This window comes from Branchiostoma floridae, chromosome 7, assembly GCF_000003815.2.
Source record: "Branchiostoma floridae strain S238N-H82 chromosome 7, Bfl_VNyyK, whole genome shotgun sequence".
NCBI classification, from domain to species: domain Eukaryota; kingdom Metazoa; phylum Chordata; class Leptocardii; order Amphioxiformes; family Branchiostomatidae; genus Branchiostoma; species Branchiostoma floridae.
In genome coordinates this window covers 1,715,285-1,738,471 of record NC_049985.1, presented here as the reverse complement: position 1 = coordinate 1,738,471, position 23,187 = coordinate 1,715,285, and the positions used below count along the sequence as shown (strand labels likewise).

Below are 23,187 nucleotides of genomic sequence, written 5' to 3'. Positions count from 1 at the left end.
TGCACTAAACTTATGATTATTTATTTCTTATAAACGTAGTGTTTGCGGAACCGGGGGCTTGATAAATGTAACACTTTTGCCTCTCTACATCTGCTTTGAGATTCCCCCACCCCACCCATAACCCATTCACACCACGGTAGGTCCGGACGCGAGCGGCACTTGTGGCGCAATTATCAACATCATTACCGCGCTTAGGCCGGAGATTATCATTGTCGTCTTTATGTTCCTCATCATCGCCCTCTATTGTCCTAATCTTGTCTCGCTGATTGTTGATCATTGTTTCCACGCCTGGAGTAATGACTGTTTCCCTCACACCATACACAAACGCGAGAAAATCCCCGCCCTACCAATTAGGAAAGGTGTCGTAATTGCACCACTTTCACACCTCCGGAGATAAGCCTATTGTCCGGCTCTGCGTGCTTGAAAATACTGTCAGGGAGGAAGGGCGATTATACCAACAAACTCACACAACTAAAGATAGTGCATACTTGAAATCTTGAAACAAGTGGCAAACCATGTAAATTTTTATTTAGACGAACTTCGCAAGACGCTACCAGTGTCATTGAGCTAAGATAGAAAGGTACTTATCCTAAACAATTGAAAAATGTTTACAGAAAAGGAAGAAGCTTTCTTAGCGTAACAAAAAGTACAATGACCAACTGCAAACCAGAGGATAAAAGTACAAAATAAATCTTGGTATTTCTCTCCAGTCTGCGTGCGTATTGAATATAAGGCGATGTAATGTTTTAATTATTTAGTTACCAATAGTAACAGGGGCAGTGATAGTTTGATTTACACGTACTATCTAGTCTGGATTTCAGACTGTTTCTGGGCCTACACTGGCCAGCCCCTCGTCTATTGGGTTATAACATTGCCCGGGGAAATTTTACCGCAGGTCCCCTGAGTTTGTCTGGCATCCAGGCAACGGACTATCCTCCAAGCAGAGGTTAGGCTCCGACTGTTTTTTGACGTCATTTCAGCTGAAACACAAAAAGAAAGCGTGACAAGCTATGGTAGAAAGCCCGACAAAGACGCCTTAAACAAACGTCCCAAAACCCCAAGAGCCTATCCTCTGTTTTTAGAGTATCTACAGACGACCTTACTAACACTATTGCATCTTGTATTGTCAAAACCTAACGTTTGGCTGGCGGACTTCAAGAAACAATACAAAATACAAAGCCCCATAGAAACGACTAAAAAAACGTTTAAAAAAATAGCCGGAGCCTAACCTCTGATTGGAGTGTATGTAAAAACGCCATGAGCCTATCCTCTGTTTTCAGAGTATCTACAGACGACCATACAAACAATATTGCTTGTGTCCCTCCCTAGACTCTCCCAGTGTCCCATCCCGACGTCCTTGAGGTTTCCCTGTCCCCAGCGGTGCGGGTAATGGTGCGGCACCGGCCCGACTTACACACTCCCCGGGAGCTGACAAATTTCTGTCAGGACGCCTTAACTAGACTCCATTAGTTTAGACGGGGATTTCCTGGCCGCTCCTTCCCGAAACAAGTTACCCTGGGGGCCAGACACAATCGGGCAGCTAGCGAGTTTTGTTCGGAGACTTAAGAGACTACGGTGCATTGTGCTACCGCGAACTTAAAACCACCGCGAAAAGTCCCTTTTTCCGGTACCGCGAAATTGAATCCCCACGAACTTGAATGCATTTACAGTATTATTGCTACCCTTGGGTTAAACTCCCCGGAGCGCTAATGTAGGATCGGCGGGCTGACTGCCTTGGCTCCCCGAACAAAACTCGCTAGCTACCCGATCCTGTCTGGCCCCCATGACATGGAGGAAACAAGTGCAAGTGGCCCCAGTCGGCGGGAGCTGGCCGGCCCGTCCCCGATAATTTCCCTCGCCCGAGGCTGACGGTTCCGCACCAGCTGCGAACACTTACATCATCCGTGCATCAACATTAGAGTACGGTGTAAATAAGGTCCAGACACTTTCCCCTGGTGACACTTTGACACCAGATGGGATGCCACTACTCTTCAAGCAGAGGTTAATGGGGGAAAATCGTTACCATTTTCCTGTGTTCCGTCTTCTTGTATCAGTGGGGACAGCTGACAAAGACGGCATGTAAGAAAGGGCACGATTTCCCCATCAACCTCTGCTTGGAGAGCACGATGCCACCGACTTCTATATTTTTACCTTCCTTGCGAATGTATTGCACGGAAATCATTTCAATGCGTTCGTTTGAAATTGGGGGCACAAAGAAAATACGTTAATTTAATTTTTATATATCTGAAACGTGTATGTTCTGTTCTTGCGGATCATTCCTAGGAAGAGGAATACCACGGAACTGTTAGCAGGGCGTCACACTGGGTGTCTCGAGACTTCTCCTCTTTCTTGAGACTTCTAATGTGTCTTGAGACTTCTCCTCAAGACAAATCTCTCTCAGGGAGACGCCATTTTGTTCAGCGAAGACGGACAGTCTTTAGCCCGGGGTCTCCGGTAGAGATAAGGCCTGATTTCCTTGGAATTTTCTTCGCGCGGCTGTAGGTCCTGTATGTAGACGGACTTGGAGAATGCCGGAGAGCTTTCTATAAAAATGAAATATTTCAGACTTAGTGAACACTTGTGGAGAACCTTTAGAACTGAGACAAACATTTGATCATCCCTTCACACCATCACACAACACAGCGGTAATGAAAGCGAAATTTATATATACCAAGAATACCTGGCTGGCACTCGTTTAAACGAAGCTGTTCGAAGACTTTCAAAATTGCAAATGAAGACATTAATCTACGGGCCGACGTCTTGCAAATCTACAAGTTTCGTAACTGTTACTTTAAGAGGTGACACTATCTTGACGACTGTGATAACGGTCTCGGAATCTATGAGTTCCCTGAACCAGACAGACGTGTTTCAGTCAGTGACAGGTATGACCTGTACTGTACATGTGTTTACCCTACTGAAGTATGCGGACTGTGCTTCCGTGACTGGAGTCCCGTGTAAGGCGGGGTTCTGCCATGTGCGACATGTACAATGTACTTTATTTCGGCACGCTTGAAAGTTCTGAACACCGTGTCAAGATAAGCGATTTCTTTTCCGTGCCTAAGAGTCTGTTCGAAACTAGTAGCCTGTACCAGGCTCCACAGGACGCTGGAGATTGCAAACTTCACTCTCTTATAAGCTAACTCTACTTTCCAAGCAGAAGTTAGTCTCTGTGTTTTGACGTTTTTAGGCGTTTTTATCGGGCTTTCTATTTTGTACCGTTTTATTTGTGTCTCGCGGCCATGAAAAAAACGGTACAACATAATAGCTCGATAAAAACGTATTTAAAAAAACGTCAAAAAACAGCCATAGCCCAACCTCTGCTTGGAGAGTAAGCTAACTCCTCTGGCATGTTATCTGACTATTTGGCCAAAAGTTTGATTTTCCAGCGACCTGTGGAGCCAGGTAGAGGTGACGAGACGGGAAGTACTTAGGGACTTCGCCACCAGTCCGCCAATGTTTGATTCTGAAACGGGTGGCTAATCACCTTAGAGGAAATACGGATCGCCGAATGTTTGCAAACTTTGGCAAAAGTCATCAAGTCCACGACAGGCGTCCGTAACGGGAGCCTATCTAAACCTCGTTGGTTACTTTTGGCGGGAGTCCGGCCAATGGCAACATTCCTCGCTTGTTTCGTTGTATGCGACCTAAAGCTCCTCAAAATGTTACGGAAAACAGGCCTCCCTCCAAGCTGTTTGGATAACGTGTTTCTATTGGCTTAATGGCATCGACCATCGTCGGGGGGCGGGGTCCAATCAAAACCATTGTCTGTGCCCAATTTTCACATCCAAATCCCGGCAGCTCCACCCCCATTCGCCAGTTGGTACGACCCTCATTACCCTAACAATATATCACGATCTGCCTTCCTGTCGTCCGTCGACAGTCGACGTTTGACTCTGTTGCAGGCCTGCAGGCTCCCGGCTACGGACGTCCATTCTCTCGGTCTCACCCGGACTTATACACAGTTTTACTACTACCATGGACGTAGAGATGCTGGTCCTCCTGCCGCTAGTGCTGGCTGTAACGCCCTCGCTGTGTGCGGGGATGGGGTACAGCTACATGTACGTGTCGGACCAGCCACGGAAGTGCGTGCAGATACCGCAGAGCTTGGTTCTCTGCGACGGGCTCGCCTACAACGAGATGCGGCTGCCGAACCTGCTGGGCCACGAGAACCTGGACGAGGTTCAGGAACAGGCGCGGTCGTGGGTGCCGCTCCTGGCCCAGCGGTGCCACCCGGACACCAAGCTGTTCCTCTGCTCGCTGTTTACCCCCGTGTGCCTGGAGCAGGACATCTTCCCCTGCCGCTCCCTGTGCGAGGGCGTACGAGACTCCTGCGCGCCCGTCATGGCTCAGCACGGGTTCCCCTGGCCCAAGATGCTCAAGTGCGACAAGTACCCGCCAGACAACGACATGTGCATCAAGTCACAAACCACTCCAGGTCCGTATGATCCCAGGCGCCCCAAGCCTGCCCAACACCCCGGTATGTTTACTTGTTTCCCTTCTCTCTCCATGTGCGTCTCTCCCCGCCCGCCAGCCTACCCTCTCCCCGTGTACCCTGGGCAAGCCTTTACTTTAGCTACACAAACCAGCACACTAGTGTGTGTGTAGTGTACACTTGGTATTTTTAACATTAACTAACGATCAAACATGGCAAAATGCAGTCAATACGTTATTAACGTTATCAGCTGATCCTTTCCTTTCATTTCTTCCCAGCTTATCATTTTATGAATTAAACGTGCAGGAAAATATTGCCATTCTCTATTTTGTTTTCACACTTCGCACACATCGACATTTTCAAGTGCTAACAGACATTTTCCAGAAAACTTCGAAATACTATCGCTGGCACTATGACAATTTTAATAGAATTCTGTTACTAGTTACGTGTGATCATTGTTATTCAATTTCTTAGTTTAAAGAAATTGGCCGCTATTTAGTTTTGAGTCGCTAACACAATAAAACCAATTTCGTTGATGACCAATCAAAACAACGTGATTACGCGAAGAGTAGACTTTTTGTTTTAGATCGTTCCCGCCCGTTCACACTTCCCAGGTAAGGTTTGCGGTGTGTCCCTCTAGTGTAGATAGCTTTCGTTGCAGACGCCCCTCGAATGCTTTCTGTACTTTATTGTTAAGTTACCGTTTAGCGCCCTCAGTCAATCACGGAGATGATTATTACGGCACATGCACTGCTACGGTCGGTTGCAGAATCTCTCTTTCTCTCTCTCTCTCTGCACGATTGTCCAGAACCCAAAATCGTAATCCATCGTTTTCTTACTACTACGTTATCATCTGTTATTACGACCATAATAAGAAAAAATGCCCTGTCTTATTACGAGAATTTACAAGGTAAGAAAAAAATACAGTTTGAAGAGCACTGTAACTGAAAAAGTTTCAGCAACTGTGTCGCGCGCCTTCCTACTGTCGTCCTTGAGTTACTGTTTTCTTACTACATGTACTACATTATCATGTCTCATTACAAGAATTAACGGCCGTAATAATAAGAACTTAACACGGCAACTTCAGCAACTGTGTCTCGTCCTGTCAAGCCCAACAGGTCCAAGCCGTAACGATAACAATGACGGGCGGATGTGATAAATACGTGATAAGCTGTGAAGCTATCTTATCGGCCCATCTCACCCGTTTAACTCCTGAGCGCCCCAGTATCTAAACTATGCCCATTCACGCACCTGTGGCCCAGTGTCTGATCGCCACCATGCCCACATTAGGCTTAGGTTAGGTAGTGGTGTGGTGTTCGAAGCTGGTGTGTTACGCCGAATGGCGGTTATACCGGCTATAGATACAGATAGTAGAAATTGGACAAATAGTGTCAATAGTATGTTGGGGGAGTCAGTCGGCCAGAGGAATCACTTCCTCACCATGATTTCTACAATTAGACCACAGAAGCTGGTGTGTTGCGCCGAAGGGCGGTTATACCGGCTATATAGATACAGCTAAATTGAACTTCTCGCTTTTCTGTTATAGTGGAGATGACATGGAAATAATATCAAAGCCAGCAAAATACACAAAGTCAACATAAGAATCTAGGACGCAATTTGTGCATATTTCTATGTACACATTTTAATTTTTCGTTTCTCAAAACATCCCAGCCGGCCTCCGATTTGGAAATGTGACCTAAGCCTTAGAGTTAAACCCTGTACAGACAGACGGCTGTTGTACCATACATGCCACATATGGTCCACAACCCCAGCCCGTAAATATATGATTACCGATTTCCCCTAATACGAGGTGACATCTTAAACCGCGGGTAGTATCAAGTTTTCATTTCCTAAGTTACTTTAATCCTATCTCGTCTCAATTAACGCAAGATAAATACCTCCGTCTGGGTCCGAGCGGCTGGGCCGGGCCGTGTTTGTGTGCCAGTTTCGCACAGGTAAACAAATCAACGTGCCGACGCCCGCCTTAACTAACAAGTCTTGAAATTCCGCCAATCACTTCTATGGCTTCACCTGTTGTCCAGTCAGTGTTTTGGAAATGAATGAATGAAGAAGACATTTATTGTACGTTTCTGCTAGCCTCTACCAGGATCTGCTAGCTTTTAGTTCTACCTGGTCTGATTGTAGAAATTGGACAAATAGAGTCTAGTATAGTACGCTAGGGGAGTTAGCCGCCAGAAGAATACGTTGGGCCCACCCCACCCCCCTAACGTACTATTGACTCTATATAGCGTACTATAGACTCAATTTCTACAATTAGACCAACGATCCACGGAGCCTGGTAGTGGCTACATTTCTGCTCTCTCAAGTGCAAGTATTAGCTCTACTGAAGTAAGAGCGAGTTATCTTACTACATGCAGCTACAAAGTCTCATATAACGTTATGCTAGTATGTACATGTTCGACTTCTCGCTTCTTAAGACAGTGTAGTAAATATTAAAAGGCATTTGTTGTCCAGTCGGTGTTGGTGTTTTGGTATAGGACATGTTGTTGACTTGTTTCCAAGAGGACCAGGAGACGTCGATCACTCGTCGCTGTGAGAAAAGAGCGGAAATACGAGCTGATAATGTGATATGGCGATGGTGTTATGATACTGAGAGACGGACAAACACATGGTGCTTTAATTTCTGCACCCTTGTCTTCTTCCGCCCACTCCAAACGCTTTAGATTTTGCATTATGGAACAGCTCCAGTTTTTGTCAAGGATGTACAATCTACTGCTTTTGTGATATCAGGTCCAATCAGTGGATTGGTCATTTCATTTCTGACGTTTTTTTGTCGTTTCTATCGGGCTGTCTATTTTGTACTCTTTCTTGGCGTCTCGTGGCCTATCATAAAAAAAAAAGACAAAAACGTCACAAAAACAGCCGGAGCCTAGCCTCTGCTGTCGTAGCTGTGTCCTCTACCGTAAATCTCCGTATCTAATCGTGCATAATTTCGGGTTGCATTTCAGTCGAGAGAACCGACATCGTCATTAATAATTCTGCTTGATCACGCGGCCTCCCGCCGAGGCGACAGTTTTTCTAGGTGTGCTGGGAGTTATTCTTGGTGACTCGCAGATCTGGACGATACCCGAGCTTGTCTGTTTTACGCCGCCAGCTCGCCGGGATCTCAGCACAACAAACTAAACAGCTGACGGACTAGGGAATCTTACAAAAACATTTCCGCGACCAATTAATGCAAAATTTTAATTTGAAAGTTCGTCTGTGTTGGTAGAAGTCATTCTGGAAAAGTTAAACTCTAATTTCCACTTTAAACTTGGACTTATCCAAATTTTTGACTGAACAGCTCGAGTCTTTGTCAAAAAAATAGCCGGAGCCTAACCTCTGCTTGGAGAGTAAGCGGTCCCGTGCGGAATGCGAGTCTTCAGAACGTTATTTATCACTAGTGGACAGAGAAGGTGCAACGTTTGGTCCTGTGAGCGTTAGCAGGAATGTCGGGGTGTACAGAGCTGTGCTGTATATCTCATCGTGCGAAGTAAGGCTTAGGTCACATTTCCAAGCCGGGGCCTTGTCGGGATGTTTTAACTTAAGAAACGAAAAATTAGAATGTATGCATAGAAATATACACAAATTATGCCCGTGAATTTTATGTGACATTTTGAGTATTTTGATGTCTTTTATATAATTCCTTTCGCTCCCAAAAACGTTACCGACCAGGCCCCGGTTAGGAAATGTGACCTAAGCCTAACGCGAGTCTCTCCCCGGCCACCCTGTCTGCATCTGTCCGCGGCACAGTTGTCGCACGGGCTCCCCACGTAGTTCCTGCAGCGTGCCGAGTGATGCTGCTCGCAGCTACTAGGCGGCCAGTTTAGACTACTTTGGGCTAACAGGGTCTGGCCGGGCTGTTTGTGAAAATGAAAAATAGAAATACACACGTAAAAATAGACACAAATAATGCCTACGACTGTTCTCTAGTCTTGTGTAGTTTGGTGGCTTTGATATCATATTTTTCATTCCCGAAAGCTGTCCGGCCGGGACCCTTAGAAATGTAACGTAGGCCTTACTCTCCAAGCAGAGGTTAGGCTCCGGTTGTTTGGGACATCTTTTATCATTTTTTCTCTGTCTGACCGGCAGGCAAAAAAGAAACCAGGCAAAGTAAAAGGTCTGATCCAAAAGACGTCAAAACAAGTCCCAAACGAGTCTAACCTCTGCTTGGAGGCCACTGGTCTGATAAATCATAAAGCCTACATCGTGGAGCCTGCTCCGAGGCTAGCAGAACAGCCCGTTTATTTACTCGGCATGAGTTGACTGTAAACCCCGGGGCGGGAATCTCGTTAGACAAGAAGTTAGACACCGGGCTGTTTCCTCTCCTCCTCCTCATGACTGGGGAACATTAAAAATGATTAACTCTCGCGAAGTCACAGGAAAGGTCCTATCAGAACTGCAGTGTAGTAGTTTCCTTGCTTGTTGAAAGACATAAATGATAAATTCTTGCCTAGATCCTGATTACATGTACCAGTATCAAACAGGAAAGGGTACGGACCGGGCTGTTCCGCTACCAGTAAGATTAGAATTAGTGCCCACCCCCTGGAAATAGAAAAGGGGAGATATATCAAGCTACCTGTGTCCGAGAGGATTTGTAAATATTGCCCCTCAAATGCTGTGGAAGACGAGAGTCATTTTATCACTAATTGTTCTTTTTATGATGATATAAGAAACCAACTATTTATAAGTGTATCCAAAATACACGCTTACTTTCCAACTATTCCTGACAATGAAAAATCAATCCTACTATTAAAATCAAAGAACCCACACATTATAAAAGAAGTGGGTAAATTCGTCTTCCACTGCCTAAAGAGAAGAAGTCTAACCCAACAAAACCAGTATAATGTACACTAGCATAGCATAGTCATAGAATGTAGCTCCTAGCACCTTTGTATTTTTCCTTATTTTACATGTTGTTTGTACCTGCAATTAGCCCTCGGGCAAGAACTTGCAATAAACATATCATTGTTATAAAGTCCAGTTTCCTTCCCCTACTGCTCACGACTGTGGAACATTAACTCTTCACGCAGTTACTCTCCAAGCAGAGGTTGGTGGGGAAAATGGTGACCTTTTCCTTAAATGCCGTCTTTTTTCGACCAGTTGGTGGTGAGGCTGGTCGAAAAAAACACGGCATTTGAGGAAAAGGTCACGATTTTACCCACCAACCTCTGCTTGGAGAGAACACACAGTCACATGTCAGGAACACTTGCGCCCCATTAGAACTGCAGCGCAGTAGTTTTCTTGTTTTTCCAAGAACATAAGTGATGAAATGCCGAGATGCTAATTGCTTGTACAAGTAACATGAAAAGGAATGGCAACGGTGGAGAACAGTATAGCATGTCGCGACAATACTAATCTCGGCATCAATTTTAATGGGTTTGACTATTACTTACTTACGACAATTTTCCATTGATTAACAGCCCATTGATAATGGGCGCTTCGTATGCAATTGTTTTTAAAACAACCGGCTGTGAAAATTGGTACCTAGACAATTCACACATACGCACTCCCACCGCTACTCTTCCTAACCATTCCCATCCAACAATTATCGGTACTTCATGATTTTCACCTACGCCAAAACAGGTATTGTGACCAGTGTTCGTTTTGTTGTGTGCTCGCAGTTACGCAATCTGCATTTTTCTCCGTTATTCACCCGATGCTGTAGTCCGGAAGTAAACCTATCCCCGTCTCTCCCCACAGGTTCGTGTATCGTCTGCTTGGAGGAGGGTGACGACAGGAGTTCCGATTTCTGCTCCAGCGATGTCGGTACGTAAACTTACTACGTCATTGTTTTCAAACCTTCACATGTAGATTTGGATCTACAATTAGGTATTTGCTAACCGTTATTCTTCTTGTGGTCCTTATGCTTATACACGAAATCACAAAAGGAGACAGGGAGGCTACAAAATAACAATCATAAGACGCACGTAGAAATAACACAGTGACCTTGGTTCATCCGGTAACTACCCTTTTAAGGCGACGCGACACTTCCGATTTTTTGTTCATTTTTGAAAGATATCCTAGATTTGACCAAGGTCAGAAACAAATGATTGAAAATCAAAATGCCTAAGTTACTCTTAAACATGCCCAGTCTTTGTGGGACATGGGGTGACCCCGTGGCTAGGTAAGACGTGTCCAGTACTGACGCCTGACCCCTGCGTGTCCTGTGTACATGTCAGCTTGATATTCCTAAATACAGATACAACGAATATAGGTTACCCCTCGGAAAAAGGTGAACTAGCATCATTCTTAAGCATGCCCAGTCCATGGGTTACCCCGTGGCGAGTAAAGAGATCTAAAGACGCGTCCAGTATTGACGCCTGACCCCTGCGTGTCCTGTGTACATGTCAGCTCACAAACAAACACTCCATCACGCATTACTCCTAACCACGCTACCCACCCTGCTGAACAATGGGACAAAGGGTCGGCACATCTTCTCTGGCCTCTCGAGTAGCGTGTTCGGTGTGTACCAGTGTTGTCGTATAGAAGGGATATAGTCGAAATCGACCGAAATAAAAGTTAAAGTAGTCACCTTAATACCTGGATGTTTAACCTTCATCGATAGTATCAAAGCTGACAAAGGACTTTTAAGTCCTTAAAAGGAGTATAGCCGGTGCCCGTCTGACTCTCTTTGGCCAGCTTTGATACTATCTTATGGCACCGTCGAATCTGCTTGGAGATTAACTACATCGGCGCGAGTACTACCATACGACCTGGATGGTACCCAGGCTATGGCACCGCAGGATCTGCTTGTAGATTACTAGGATGTTGTCACCTTTATTGCTGTAGTTTGTAGAGTTGTTCAGTCCTGCTGAGACAGTCAGCTGAGGGCACCGCAGACCATGAGATAGTCTTGTCTATAAAAACAGAAGGTGGAGCTTTGGAAGGAGAACCGGTAACTGTAAACTTGAAGCCCGCTGCCAAAATAACTTACAGGTATCGGGGAGACATTCCGGACGTGACCTGCCCGGCTCTTCGCGTGGCCCGAGAACGATGTGGCGACGGACGGATGTCGAGAACACGGCCGGGCCCGACGCGTTCTCACGCACTTGTCTGGCCTCTCTTATACCCCTGTCACATTATCCACGATCTTCGGGCGTATCTACATCTACATATATATCGCCCCAAATGGCCCGATCGATGGAAGGTCGGCCATATCTAAGATCGACAGAGGGTTGCGCGTATTTATATTTTCCACCTGAAAACCACCCCTGTCACATATAAGCCATACTTTGTACCTTGTACAATTGTTGTGTAAAAAGTTATTATTATAAGCGAGGCTCGGGCGATTCGTCCGATCGATTTTCGTCACATGTGACAGGGGTATTACAGAACTTGTAGGAGTTTCTGGCGTTTATTTTCGAGGGGGGGGGATTTGTGATTTTCAATATGAACCAGTTTTTTTAAAATTTAATTTGCTTTTGGACAGACGAGAACAATGTAGCACTACACTCAAGTTAGTGACTTTTATAATCAGTACCACATACACGGTACAGACAGAAGGTAAAGGTAGCCTTTTACCTCCCCGACCGAAGTCAGGTACCCATTTTGACACCTGGGGAAAGTCAGGAAGGTTGTGTAAAGTGCCTTTCCCAAGGGCGCAACATTGTTGGCACGGCTAGTATCGAACCCAGGACTATAGATTCCGAGTCGAACGCTCTACCAGTTACGCCAGATTTTGATAAACGCCTAGAAGGAAATATGAAATCCACAACTCAGAGCGCTTCCGCTAGTCTCCAAGCAGACCCTACGGTGCCTTAGAAATAGTATCAAAGCTGGCCAGGGACTTGGTATAGCGGCTCCGGTGCCCGTTTGACTCCCTTAGCCGGCTATCTCCCTTTGGCCGGCTATCTCCATTTGGCCGGCTATACTCCTTTGCCAGCTTTGATACTATCTCTAAGGCACCGTAGGGTCTGCTTGGAGACTACGCTCCCACCAAAGGTAAACGAACCAAGGTCTGTTGAGGAGGCAATGACCCGTCTCGCCGTAGATCAGGCTCGCACCAGGCGTCCGTTCCGTCAGGCGACAAACATGATGTCGTAATGAAGAATGATCGCCACGATAGTTCATCATTTGTAGTTTGTAAGGTGTATAAGATAGTCCCTCTATAAGACCAAGGAGGCTAAAATCAATTAATTGCACATTTTTGCCACACATGGCTAAGTGTACGGGTCACAACAAGACTTGTTGAAAAGATTCAGTTAACAGATACAAAAAACGTCCTTGATAGAATAACGTCCTTGATAAGCCTTTGTGGGTTGCTGGAAAAATATTAGAAATTGGCCAAATTTCCTGAAAAATAGCCAGAGGAATTACCGTAGTTTTAGACCAACAATTGTTCTACAAGGCAAGCTCAGCCACCCTACCAAGTATCACAATTTTGACCGCTGTCTGCAACATGTCTACATGTCTACAGTAAGGACATGGCAACTTGACAAAACATGGACGTGGGGTTCTGCAATGCTAGTTATTAGGTAGGGCATGCAGGGAGTGTGTTTAACTGCCTCGGCACGCTGTGGTACGGTTCACAGTGTAATTTTTAAAGAGCCCGACATTTCCCCCGACCCGTTTCTCGCCTTGCGTGTATGTGGCACCAACAAACCGCGCCAAGTTCTCCCCGGTTCGACGCGTCCTGATCCGAGCTGCCACACGATTTAACGCCGAGGGCTGAACTGTGAAGGCCACACCAAATTCATTTGTTGCTTCTCGGATTTTTTCAGAAAAAATTGTTTGCTTGTTTGTTTATTTTGTTTGTTTGTTTGTTTGTTTGTTTGTTTGAACTTTTGTTTATTGGACCGACAGGTCGAAGAAAAGGTCTGGGGTGAAGATATACGGCTTAAATAACCAAAAAGAACAACAACCAAGGAGTTTTATACAATGATGAATCCCTTCCTTTGATTTGTTACTAAAGTTCTGAATAAAAAGCATTGTTTTTAGACTGAAATTATGTGTATGATGTGGCTCTGGATGGCAATATTTACAGGCTTGTGGTAGTAACAAAGCCTATTTTATTTTTTGTGGGGACTTTTTTTTTGTAAATGAAAAAAAAATTAACAGGCGAATCCGAGAAGGAACAAATCAAATTGGTCTGGCCTAATGATAAACTTTCCCTTCGCAAATCAGCACGTACGGGCGATACCCAGTCTCGGCCTGGAACCACTTGCTTCAACTTCAAGCCCCAAACGACGGATTATCTCCTTGGCCTCTTTTAAAATCGCGTGATTTCTGCGAAATAACGATAAATGGTACAATAACCTTTCCTGTGAACCGACTTATTTCTTGGCTCGCTGATGCCCCCACTTACCCGGAGGGAGGGGTTGTGTGACTAATGCTGGATACACTGGGAAACCTTCCAAAACTAGCACACAGAAAACATCGCCACCCCATAGCAGCACAGCACAAGACAACGCAAAGCAGCCTTTCTCAGACGGTTAAGGTCTCTTTCTTGGAAATCCCTTGAGAGAGAAAAAGAGTTCGGTAGAAGATTACAACCGCAAAACAAAGTATCAGCTACATCCTAGTCTAAAAACAGCCATGTCAGCTGGATGAAGAATGAGAATTATAGGGACAAATAAGTTGCCATGGGATTTCAGTCTTTTGCCAGCCGGCCAGTTCACACCTAGGCCAGTTCATTCCTACTAGGCTTTTATTCCTAACTCGGCCAGAGTCCCCTATTACTATTCGGCCAGGCGGGAGTCTGGTAGAGACTAGCTACGTCCCAAAGACGTGTGTAATGCACGTCAAACGTGGTGGAAGACGAGACACATTTTATGTCAAACTGCTCTTTCTATAATCAAGAAAGAAAAGAGCTGTTCAAAGAAGCCATCAAATTCCATCCAAACTTTCTCACATTCACTGACAAAAAGAAAGCAGTTCACCTTTTAACATCACCAAACCCACACATGATAGAAAAAGTGGGATCTTTCGTCTTCCACTGTCTTCGAAAAAGGAGTCGAACCCAATAACCCAGGCTCTAGAGTTAGCTTTTATTAGTTTTAGACCAGAGTAGACACTTGTGTTATTGTATTTTACACTGTTTGAATCTGTTACCTGCAATTAGCCCACGGGCAAGAATTTGCAATGAACTTGATTATATTGTTGGTAGAAAGACCTACTCCACTTCGTGTCAGAAAAAAAAAACAACTCAGCATCAGAAAGAAAACATTCAGGAACGACGCAGACTTGGCAAACCGCAGACGAGACCCGGCTGTAGACCCGACCACAACGTCAGACCATAATCCCATGGCTACATGGGCTTCAAACTTCCAATTTAGCCAGCTGCCCGGGGTGTATGGGTAAAATCCTCTTAGAAAATCCCCACAATACGTCCTGTCCGACTCGCCTTATTAAAGTCAAATCCGCCTTAGCAGTCCCCCACCAGACTAGACATGATTTTGTATTGGCCTTGTCACTGCCAGCACCCAGAGCCAATCCTATAGTCCTATACTTGGGTTCAAGTTCGAAAAACAAACCACATTCGGTGGACGCGTTAGGGTGCGGTCACATACATGTAGGTCGTACGATCGTCGTGCGATCGCTAACTTCTGGCATTTTGGAGGATAACAATGTACGTCTCCTGCAAAGTACAATTCTCTTGGTACACAAAATGCTGTATCTGTAACAGTCTGCTTGGAAATCCTATGGCATAAAAATCGTACACGATCGCACGGACTATGTGCCCGCGCTAAGGAGGTGGTCACATAGGTCGTACGATGGTCGTGCAATCGCTAACTTCGGACGCTTTTGGAGGACAAAAATGTACGTCTCCTGCAAAGTTCAACACGGTCTTGGTACACAAAATGCTGTTTTGGATCTATGTCGGTTGTTGGTTCTGTCACGGCCTGCTTTAGATGAAAATCCCACGGTCGCACGACCTATGTGCCCGCACCCTAAACCTGTATTTCATCGCAGATGTATATGTCAAGCCCGGGTGATTTTATGGAAAGAGTTTGTTTGTTGTTATGGCCCATGTATAGGCAGGTCTGCTTGTTTTCATGACCTAGTCCGTCTGTTTTTATATCGGGAAAATTAAAGCCAAGTCCTTTTTTGTGGACACGATATGGCCATGTCAGCACGTTTTTAATGAGCCTTTATGTGCCCAATAAAGCCGAGGCTATATGTTCTTTATACCGCAAATGTAGGAAGATTTATTATGAAACAAATATAGCTAAGGGCAGTCTAAGAGTAGAGTTAGTAGTTGTTCTTATCAACATTATATTTCTCTAGGCTTTTGTCCTTGAAGAGCGGTCTTAACTGGAGAAGCATCTTACAATCGCCCACACAATAATTCAACATCCAGACAAGATTAATTATAAACGGATCATATCATTACGGCATTGATGTAATCAAGCGGTTAAAATAACTTATTGTAACCTACTTGATTCATTGTACGCAGTTACACTAACAACGTTCGATCGAGTTTCTCATGATGACGTCACGTTCTTTTTGATGACGTAGGATGTCGGTGTGTGTGGCCATGTTGAGAAGGATCGTATGGCTGCTATATTCTTCCTACGGGATGGAGCACAAATTTATACAATGTATTTCCCAAACGTATGAATACAAATGCACTGCTTTGTACAATTAGACATAGACATAGAGTAGTCGCACTTAATCATATGCTATACGCATTCTTTATTGCAACCTTTAAGCTAGTTTGTCCTTCGTAGCGTCAAGACTTTCAATTGTCCAAACGCTTGTCCGGACGAGTGTTATTGTCTGTAGATTTGGTGGTGTGAAAATAAATCCAACGACTTGTGTGTGTCGTCACCACATGTACTGATAATTAATGTTGCAATGAGAAATTGCCACATGTATTAACAAACTAACGAACACATTGTTTTCCTGTTTATTCCCTAGTTCTACGAGTCCGTGTGGAAGAGAAACACTTTGACGACGGCGACCTGGTCTTCACCACCAAGAAGAAGGTTCGAGTGTTCCACGCGTCGGAGGCGCTGGGTGGCGGGCGGAGGCGACTCAACCTGCCGGTACAGGACATGGAGTTCCGCGTGATCGGGGGGGAGAAGTGCGCATGCAGCGCTCTGGCCAGGAGAAAGCCGGGGCAACTCCTGCTGTCCGCCAGGAGGGACGGCTCCAAGTTCTTTGTGACGTCGGTGCGGAAGTGGCAAAAGGGAGACAAGGCGTTTAAAAGACTCCTGAGGTCCATGAGGGACATGACGTGCTGAGGATAGATGCAGACACAGCTGCCAGACCTGCGCCTGTGTGCTCGAGCTGTGCCGATGGTGTTTTTTTAAAGAAAGAAAGACGCGTCAATGTGCGTTCTTATGATGACAAGTCGCTGATTTTATTAACCCCGCACGTGAGGACTTTTCCGAGAGGGGTAAAAAAATGGAAATGTTATGACTATCAATTAATATTGAGGTTTGCTTACTGTCTGTTTTTGTTCCCTCTGCGTTTGATACCAAACTTTCGTTTTAAATACATTCCTTCAAATCACATCTTACGTCTCGTCTCTTGGGTTCCTTCCAGCAGAATTATTTCAGAGACAAACGTCGTGTCATGTCAGGACAGACCGTCTGTCGTACGTTCACGTAGAGGGAACATCGCAGCTGTTTTATGTTGTATAGTGTACAGATTGTAGATCTCGCATAGTTTATTTTTCTTCGCCACCGATCTTTCTATACATAGTCAGCGTCCGGCGTGTAGGATAATTTTTATGGTCAGAAGCCAAATCCTGTAGACAAAATAGAAGAGACACCAGTGGATATCATCATCACAGATATTACAATTATAATATGATCTGTGGAGTTTAGATTATCAATGTCTCCCTTCTTCACATGATGAATATTGGATATAGGAGTTTTCTTCACACAGCTAGTTAATCTCACCTTAGTTGACGTTTCGATGCCTGGCAGACATCTTCCTCAGAGCTTCTACGTATAGCGACGAGAAGCAGAACTCCAGTTAAAAGCTCTGAGGAAGAGGATGCCTGAGAAGCATCTAAACGCCAGCTAAGGTGAGATTAACTGGTGGCTAAAAGGAAACTCATACATACAAACGTGATGAAATTATTTTCGGACGACGAATGTTGGCAGCCAGAATGGCGAGTGTTGCTGTTGATATTGATGTACGACCAGTGGAAATGACTGTAGAGTTCCCGACAGGTGCACCCGATCTCAGCTGACACCACAGCCCCCCTCCCTCATCTGGCCACCAGTCAGAATGTGCCATCCATGGTCCCGCCCACGTCTCTGTGCTGTCAGATATGTTGGCGTGATGAGGGATGTAATATCGCTAATGTGTAGATTCCAGACTGTGTGTACACGTGCCATGTCCGACAGTGACATCGAACAGGGAGCCTAGCCTGGGTACCAGACTGTTTTCAGGGTCTACACAGGGCAGCTCCTCGGTTCTAGGGCCAACATGCCCCCAAGGAAATTTCACAACAGTCCCCTCCATAGACAGGCTAGCTCCTCGGCTGTAGGGCCGATATGTCCCCATCAAATTTTAGACCCCCTATGTTAGTCCCCGAGGCGAGGGGACTGGTGTAAAACTCGGTTTCCTTGGTACATGTAATATGTTGTATCCCAGACTGTTTCTGGGGTCTACACAGGACGGCTCCTTGGCTCTAGGGCCAGCATACCCTGTAAAACATTTTACAACAGTCCCCTTTCGTTAGACCTCGAGAAGCATAGGGCATCTCCTCTGCTCTAGGGCCAACTTGCCTCCAAGGAAATCTTAGACCCCTTTCGTTTGTTCCCGAGACGAGCTAGCCCAAGGGCTGGTGTAAAACCTGCATTTGGTTTCTTTGGTAATATGTATGTTGTATCCCAGACTGTTCCCAGGACTTAAGCAGGCCAGCTCCTCGGCTCTAGATCCAACATGCCCCGAAATTTTTTTTACAACAGTCCCCTTTCGTTAGACCCCGAGACACGCTAAACCCAGGAGCTGGTGTAAATCTAATGGCATGTTAGTCCTACACCCGTTGCGCTGGCATGGGAGACCCTTGAAACAACCCGGTATCCAGGCTAAAAGGAGGCGGACAGGTAATCCGTTTGATCCGAACGGTCCCATAAATAGGCCAGACCGTCGGCGACGTTTATTTGGGTTCTGAAATTTTAGTCGTTCGGGGGTGAATTTCTCGCATTCCTGCATGAGTTTGGAGAAACAAAGTGTTCTCAATATATCCCGGTGACCCCTGACCCCGAATCCACCCTTGATGCAAACGATACTGTCGTGGGAGGATCGCCTGACGGCCAAGTCAGACGGGACGGCATGTGGGATAGATTAGGGGAAATTAAGCACGTATTTCACCGTGTTCCGTACCGTTACCATTTGACCCGCATTGGCACGGGGAAGCCGGCATAAAACGCTTGACTGATTCCGCAGTCATCGGGCGGTGTAGGCTGTCAAACCTGATAACATACCCCATCCTTTAGACGGGAAATGTTTGGGAACTCAGCCGCTTGCTCGGGTCTCCAGCTATCAACTATCCAACTAACTACGCTACAGGTGTTTGAACCAATGTAAATAAAGGAATAATTATCTGATTTAAGTGATAAGAAAATTCGAATTTCTGTTGTATGTCAGAGTTCCGCACAGTTATCAGATATTATAATTATGGTAAGTCGTCGAAACCTCGTGAATATTCTCGCCCATTTGCTTTGAATTGTTTCCTAGTGGAATTTACGGTGAAGCTAAGTTGTACCAAGTTTGCTACACCGAATGTTGATCTTTTTATACCGTACTCAATGTGAGAACTTTTATAGACTCGATGTTAACTTTAATTTTATTTCATGAGGAAAGTTCTGTGCGTATGTATAGGTAGCTGGAGTAGGGTGAAAGAGAGGTGGTATATTGTTGTAGGTTGTACAGTGTAGGGCGTTTGTAGACAAAGAAGCGAACGGAGATGCTGTAACAAAAAATGCAATTATACAATGTTTCCTGATATGTTGGACCACAAATTAAATGCTCTATGTAGTAAAATATGACCCCGTGTTTTATATACCGTTACATTAAAGTTATGGACGCAGAAACTATCAAATGTTACTGAGCTTATGATGACTCAAACTTTCATATACTTATTCGCAACAGTTCTTACTTACTTGTATGCGTATCGAAAACCGTATGTTTAATCTTAAATTCGCCTTTTAAGAGGAATTGTTTCTGTAGCCTGGGTACTTTCCTCCGTAGTTACCACTGTTCATTTGTTTATTTGGATTCATCACAAAGTGATGGGGAGGGCAAAACAAGTCCGAACGACCTTTACAAGTTGTCTTCCCTCGCATAAAAATAACACCAACAACGTACAGTACAGTACTATAATGCAGTAATATTTGAGTAACAACGTATAAAATACAGGACATATAGAATATGCAAAATTCGCGCCACATTGGGGTGGGAATTTCAAATGGACCTAATAATACCCCCTTCACACGAGGCGGATTAAGCCGGAATGCAAGTATTTATGAGGTCAGAGTGGTTCGAATAATGTTGGAACGCTGTAGAATGCGGCCATACTGCAGGAAGAATACACTTTGAATGCCGTTCGATATTTCTACATGTCAAATACACCTCGAAATGTTTGAGCATGGCGACAAAACTTTCGAACCAGCCCAAATAGATATCTGGAATGCAATGAGAATTTCTGGAATGCACTACGAATACCCAGGAATAGAAAAGAATTTCCATTCAGACGGCATTCCGACTCATTCTTGCTCTCGTGTTAAGCGGCTCACGTGCGTATATATTCAAGTCTGTACGAAGGACTCTTAGACTCTACCAGGCTCCACAGGTCGCTGGAAAAATAACAGAAATTAGGGTTAGCTGGTCGCACAGCATACTCTTTGGACAGCTAGCTGACTCCTCCGGCATGTTATGTGTCTATATTTCTCCAATTTCTGCTATTTTCCTCGCGACCTATCCAATGGTAGAGCCTAAGAATTCCACACGGACCTCATACGGAATTGATTCCGTGCAGCGTCGCGCCGATAGCGGATCTCGTGTATCTCCGTTCTAACAGGTGAGTTGCAATCGCCAAGCAAGCAAATTTTTCATTGCTTGATTGATCGACATATCAAAAACTGAAGTTCTGCTGCAGTACATTAGAAAGCCGCTAGGGGGCATTAGCGAACTTGACCTTCATTTAAGTTAATTCTGACCCCTACCCACCTATCAAAAATCATCAGGATCCATTCAATGCTTCTCGAGTTATGTTGTTCACAGACACACATAGACAAACACCCCGACCCCGAAAACATAACCTTCTTGGCGGAGGTAATTAATATAATTCTGACTGATTCACCTACTTCAATGCGCGTAGCTCGTCCCTGTTGCGAGGCGTGCTGCTGAGCTCACTTCCCCTTGTAAGGCTTCGGTCACAATTGGAAAAGGGGGCCCTGCCGGGCACCGGCGTAAGTTGGGACTACAGCCTTAGGCTTAGGTCACATTTCCAAATCGGGGCCCGGTTTTAAGAAACGAAAAATTAAGTTGTATAAACAGAAATATACATAAATCATACCCATGAATCTTATTTTGACATTTTGTGTTTTTTTATGTCTTTTATGTCATTCTATTCTCTCCCGAAAGCTGCCCGGCCGGGCCCCTGTTAGGAAAAGTCTGAGAAGGGGGCCATCACCCAGAGATCCAAGCTCCCACACTGGATCGTGAAAAGCGACATTTAGCGGCCATCAGCATTACGACAACTTCTTGTACTACCTTCGCAGATAACCATGAGACGTAGCTCGGAGCTATATTAACTCACCATGCACCGGTAGCCAGCCCCTCTCATTCAGAAAAGGAACCTCATGATTTCAACTTAATTTTGTATACATTGTCATAGTAATGTATATACTAGATAATAAGATCCTCGCTATGTCTCCTCTCAGTCATATTGTTTGTATAAAATACTACCTGAATGTAGTATGTTTTCATGTTATTAGCAATAGAACATTGCATAACCTATTGTTACTTTGTTAGATTAATTCTACTACTAGCATATTGCTAGTTGTCTGTACAATATAACGTTAGCTAAGTTTGCCATACATTGTACCCGTTTTACAAATGTTGTGCAATAAACTTCAGCGTTATGTACTATATAGGTACATTATGCCTCATTAGTTGGTTTGATTCAAGCTAGCAGGGTAGATACTATCTTTAATTTATGACAACTATTTTTGCTCAGATTTCTCTTATTTTTTAAACCTTTTTGAACAGATTTCTCCTACTTTTGAATTTTTGAACTTCTCGAACAAGACGCAGGAACAGAAACACTGATAGTGTGCAACGTTTGCTTTATTTCAATAGTAAGTTGGGGTCGTCCGGCAATGACGTAACGACATGATACTCTTTCCAGCTTGTTATATTATATCCATAGATTACAATGATAGTTTCTCTATGTACTTTTTGGTTAAAACTTTAACTGTCAGCTGTTAAAGATTGTGTTCCTTTTCAGCGCGCATGCTTCTACACAGTACAGTACACTGTAAGCTGTAACACGCTAGTTCACCTTTATTCACGGGGTAACCTTTATCCGTTGTATTTAACACCAGGGTATTTCGGGATATCAAGTTGACGGACGGAGGTCTCAAACTGCATTATAACGAAAAAATGCAATTTGAAACCACCGTCCATCAAAGTGATATCCCTAAATATCCTGTTTTTAGGTACAACGGATATAGGTTACCCCGCGAAAAAGGTGAACTATCGTTAAGTGTTACATCTGTGGTTAGACATTAGAACGCTGATATGCAAACTGCTGTTCAGTTTTATATCATTCTAACATCACTGCTCTGCTGGCTCCTTGAACTTTCAATAAAATAAAAGAATTCAATAGTGTTAATCAAACGTGTGGGGAAAACACTAGAGTGTTAGATACATCAGAAAATACTAAGGTAGTTCCTAACAGAGACGTCTGAGACGAGTTATAGATAAGCTTTCTTCGACACAATATTACGAAGATTTCATCTATTTGAATCTAAATCTCACAAAGTGAACATTTATGCAAAAAAAATGAGATAAATATGCACATTGAGATTGATATTTCTCAAAGCCCTCACTTGCATCCTTATATATCATTTAGCACAAGAGAGCAACTTTCAACTACCGCGACATCTAAGACATCAAAGTCAACCTTCTTTAATAATATTAACAACAAGGAAATTGTAGCAGTGGAATGTAAACATTCACCACCTTACTAATCACAAGTATACTTATATGATAATTTCTACGTACTGTTAGTTGACACTCTCAGTCACACACACTGTCACACACACGGTCACATAGTCACACACAGTCACATAGTCACACACACAGTTACACACACAGTCACATAGTCACACACACAGTTACACACACAGTCACATAGTCACACACACAGTCACATAGTCACACACACACAGTCACACACACAGTCACATAGTCACACACACAGTCACACACACAGTCACATAGTCACACACACACAGTCACACACAGTCACATAGTCACACACAGTCACACACACAGTCACATAGTCTCACACACACACAGTCACATAGTCACACACACACAGTCACGCACACAGTCACATAGTCACACACACAGTCACACACACAGTCACATAGTCACACACAGTCACACACAGTCACATAGTCACACACACACAGTCACACACACAGTCACATAGTCACACACAGTCACACACACAGTCACATAGTCTCACACACACAGTCACATAGTCACACACACAGCTCACACACAGAGTCACAGACACACACACACACACACACGCCCACACGCACGCACGCGCACAC

The 23,187-nt window shown here is 44.6% G+C and overlaps 1 protein-coding gene across 2 annotated transcripts; it reads left to right on the top strand.

Moving 5' to 3' along the window:
* The first annotated feature begins 3,831 nt into the window (after positions 1 to 3,831).
* On the top strand, positions 3,832 to 17,173 carry LOC118418916 (secreted frizzled-related protein 2-like). Of its 2 annotated transcripts, none has more exons than XM_035825060.1 (3): positions 3,832 to 4,435; positions 10,136 to 10,201; positions 16,295 to 17,173. In XM_035825060.1, exons 1-3 carry the CDS (start codon positions 3,976 to 3,978, stop codon positions 16,618 to 16,620), a joined length of 852 nt encoding a protein of 283 aa, XP_035680953.1. In that variant the 5' UTR covers positions 3,832 to 3,975; the 3' UTR covers positions 16,621 to 17,173. The 2 variants fall into 2 exon arrangements, with proteins under 2 accessions (XP_035680953.1, XP_035680952.1); XM_035825059.1 differs by having other exon boundaries at positions 3,834 to 4,477.
* Positions 17,174 to 23,187: the final 6,014 nt, after the last annotated feature.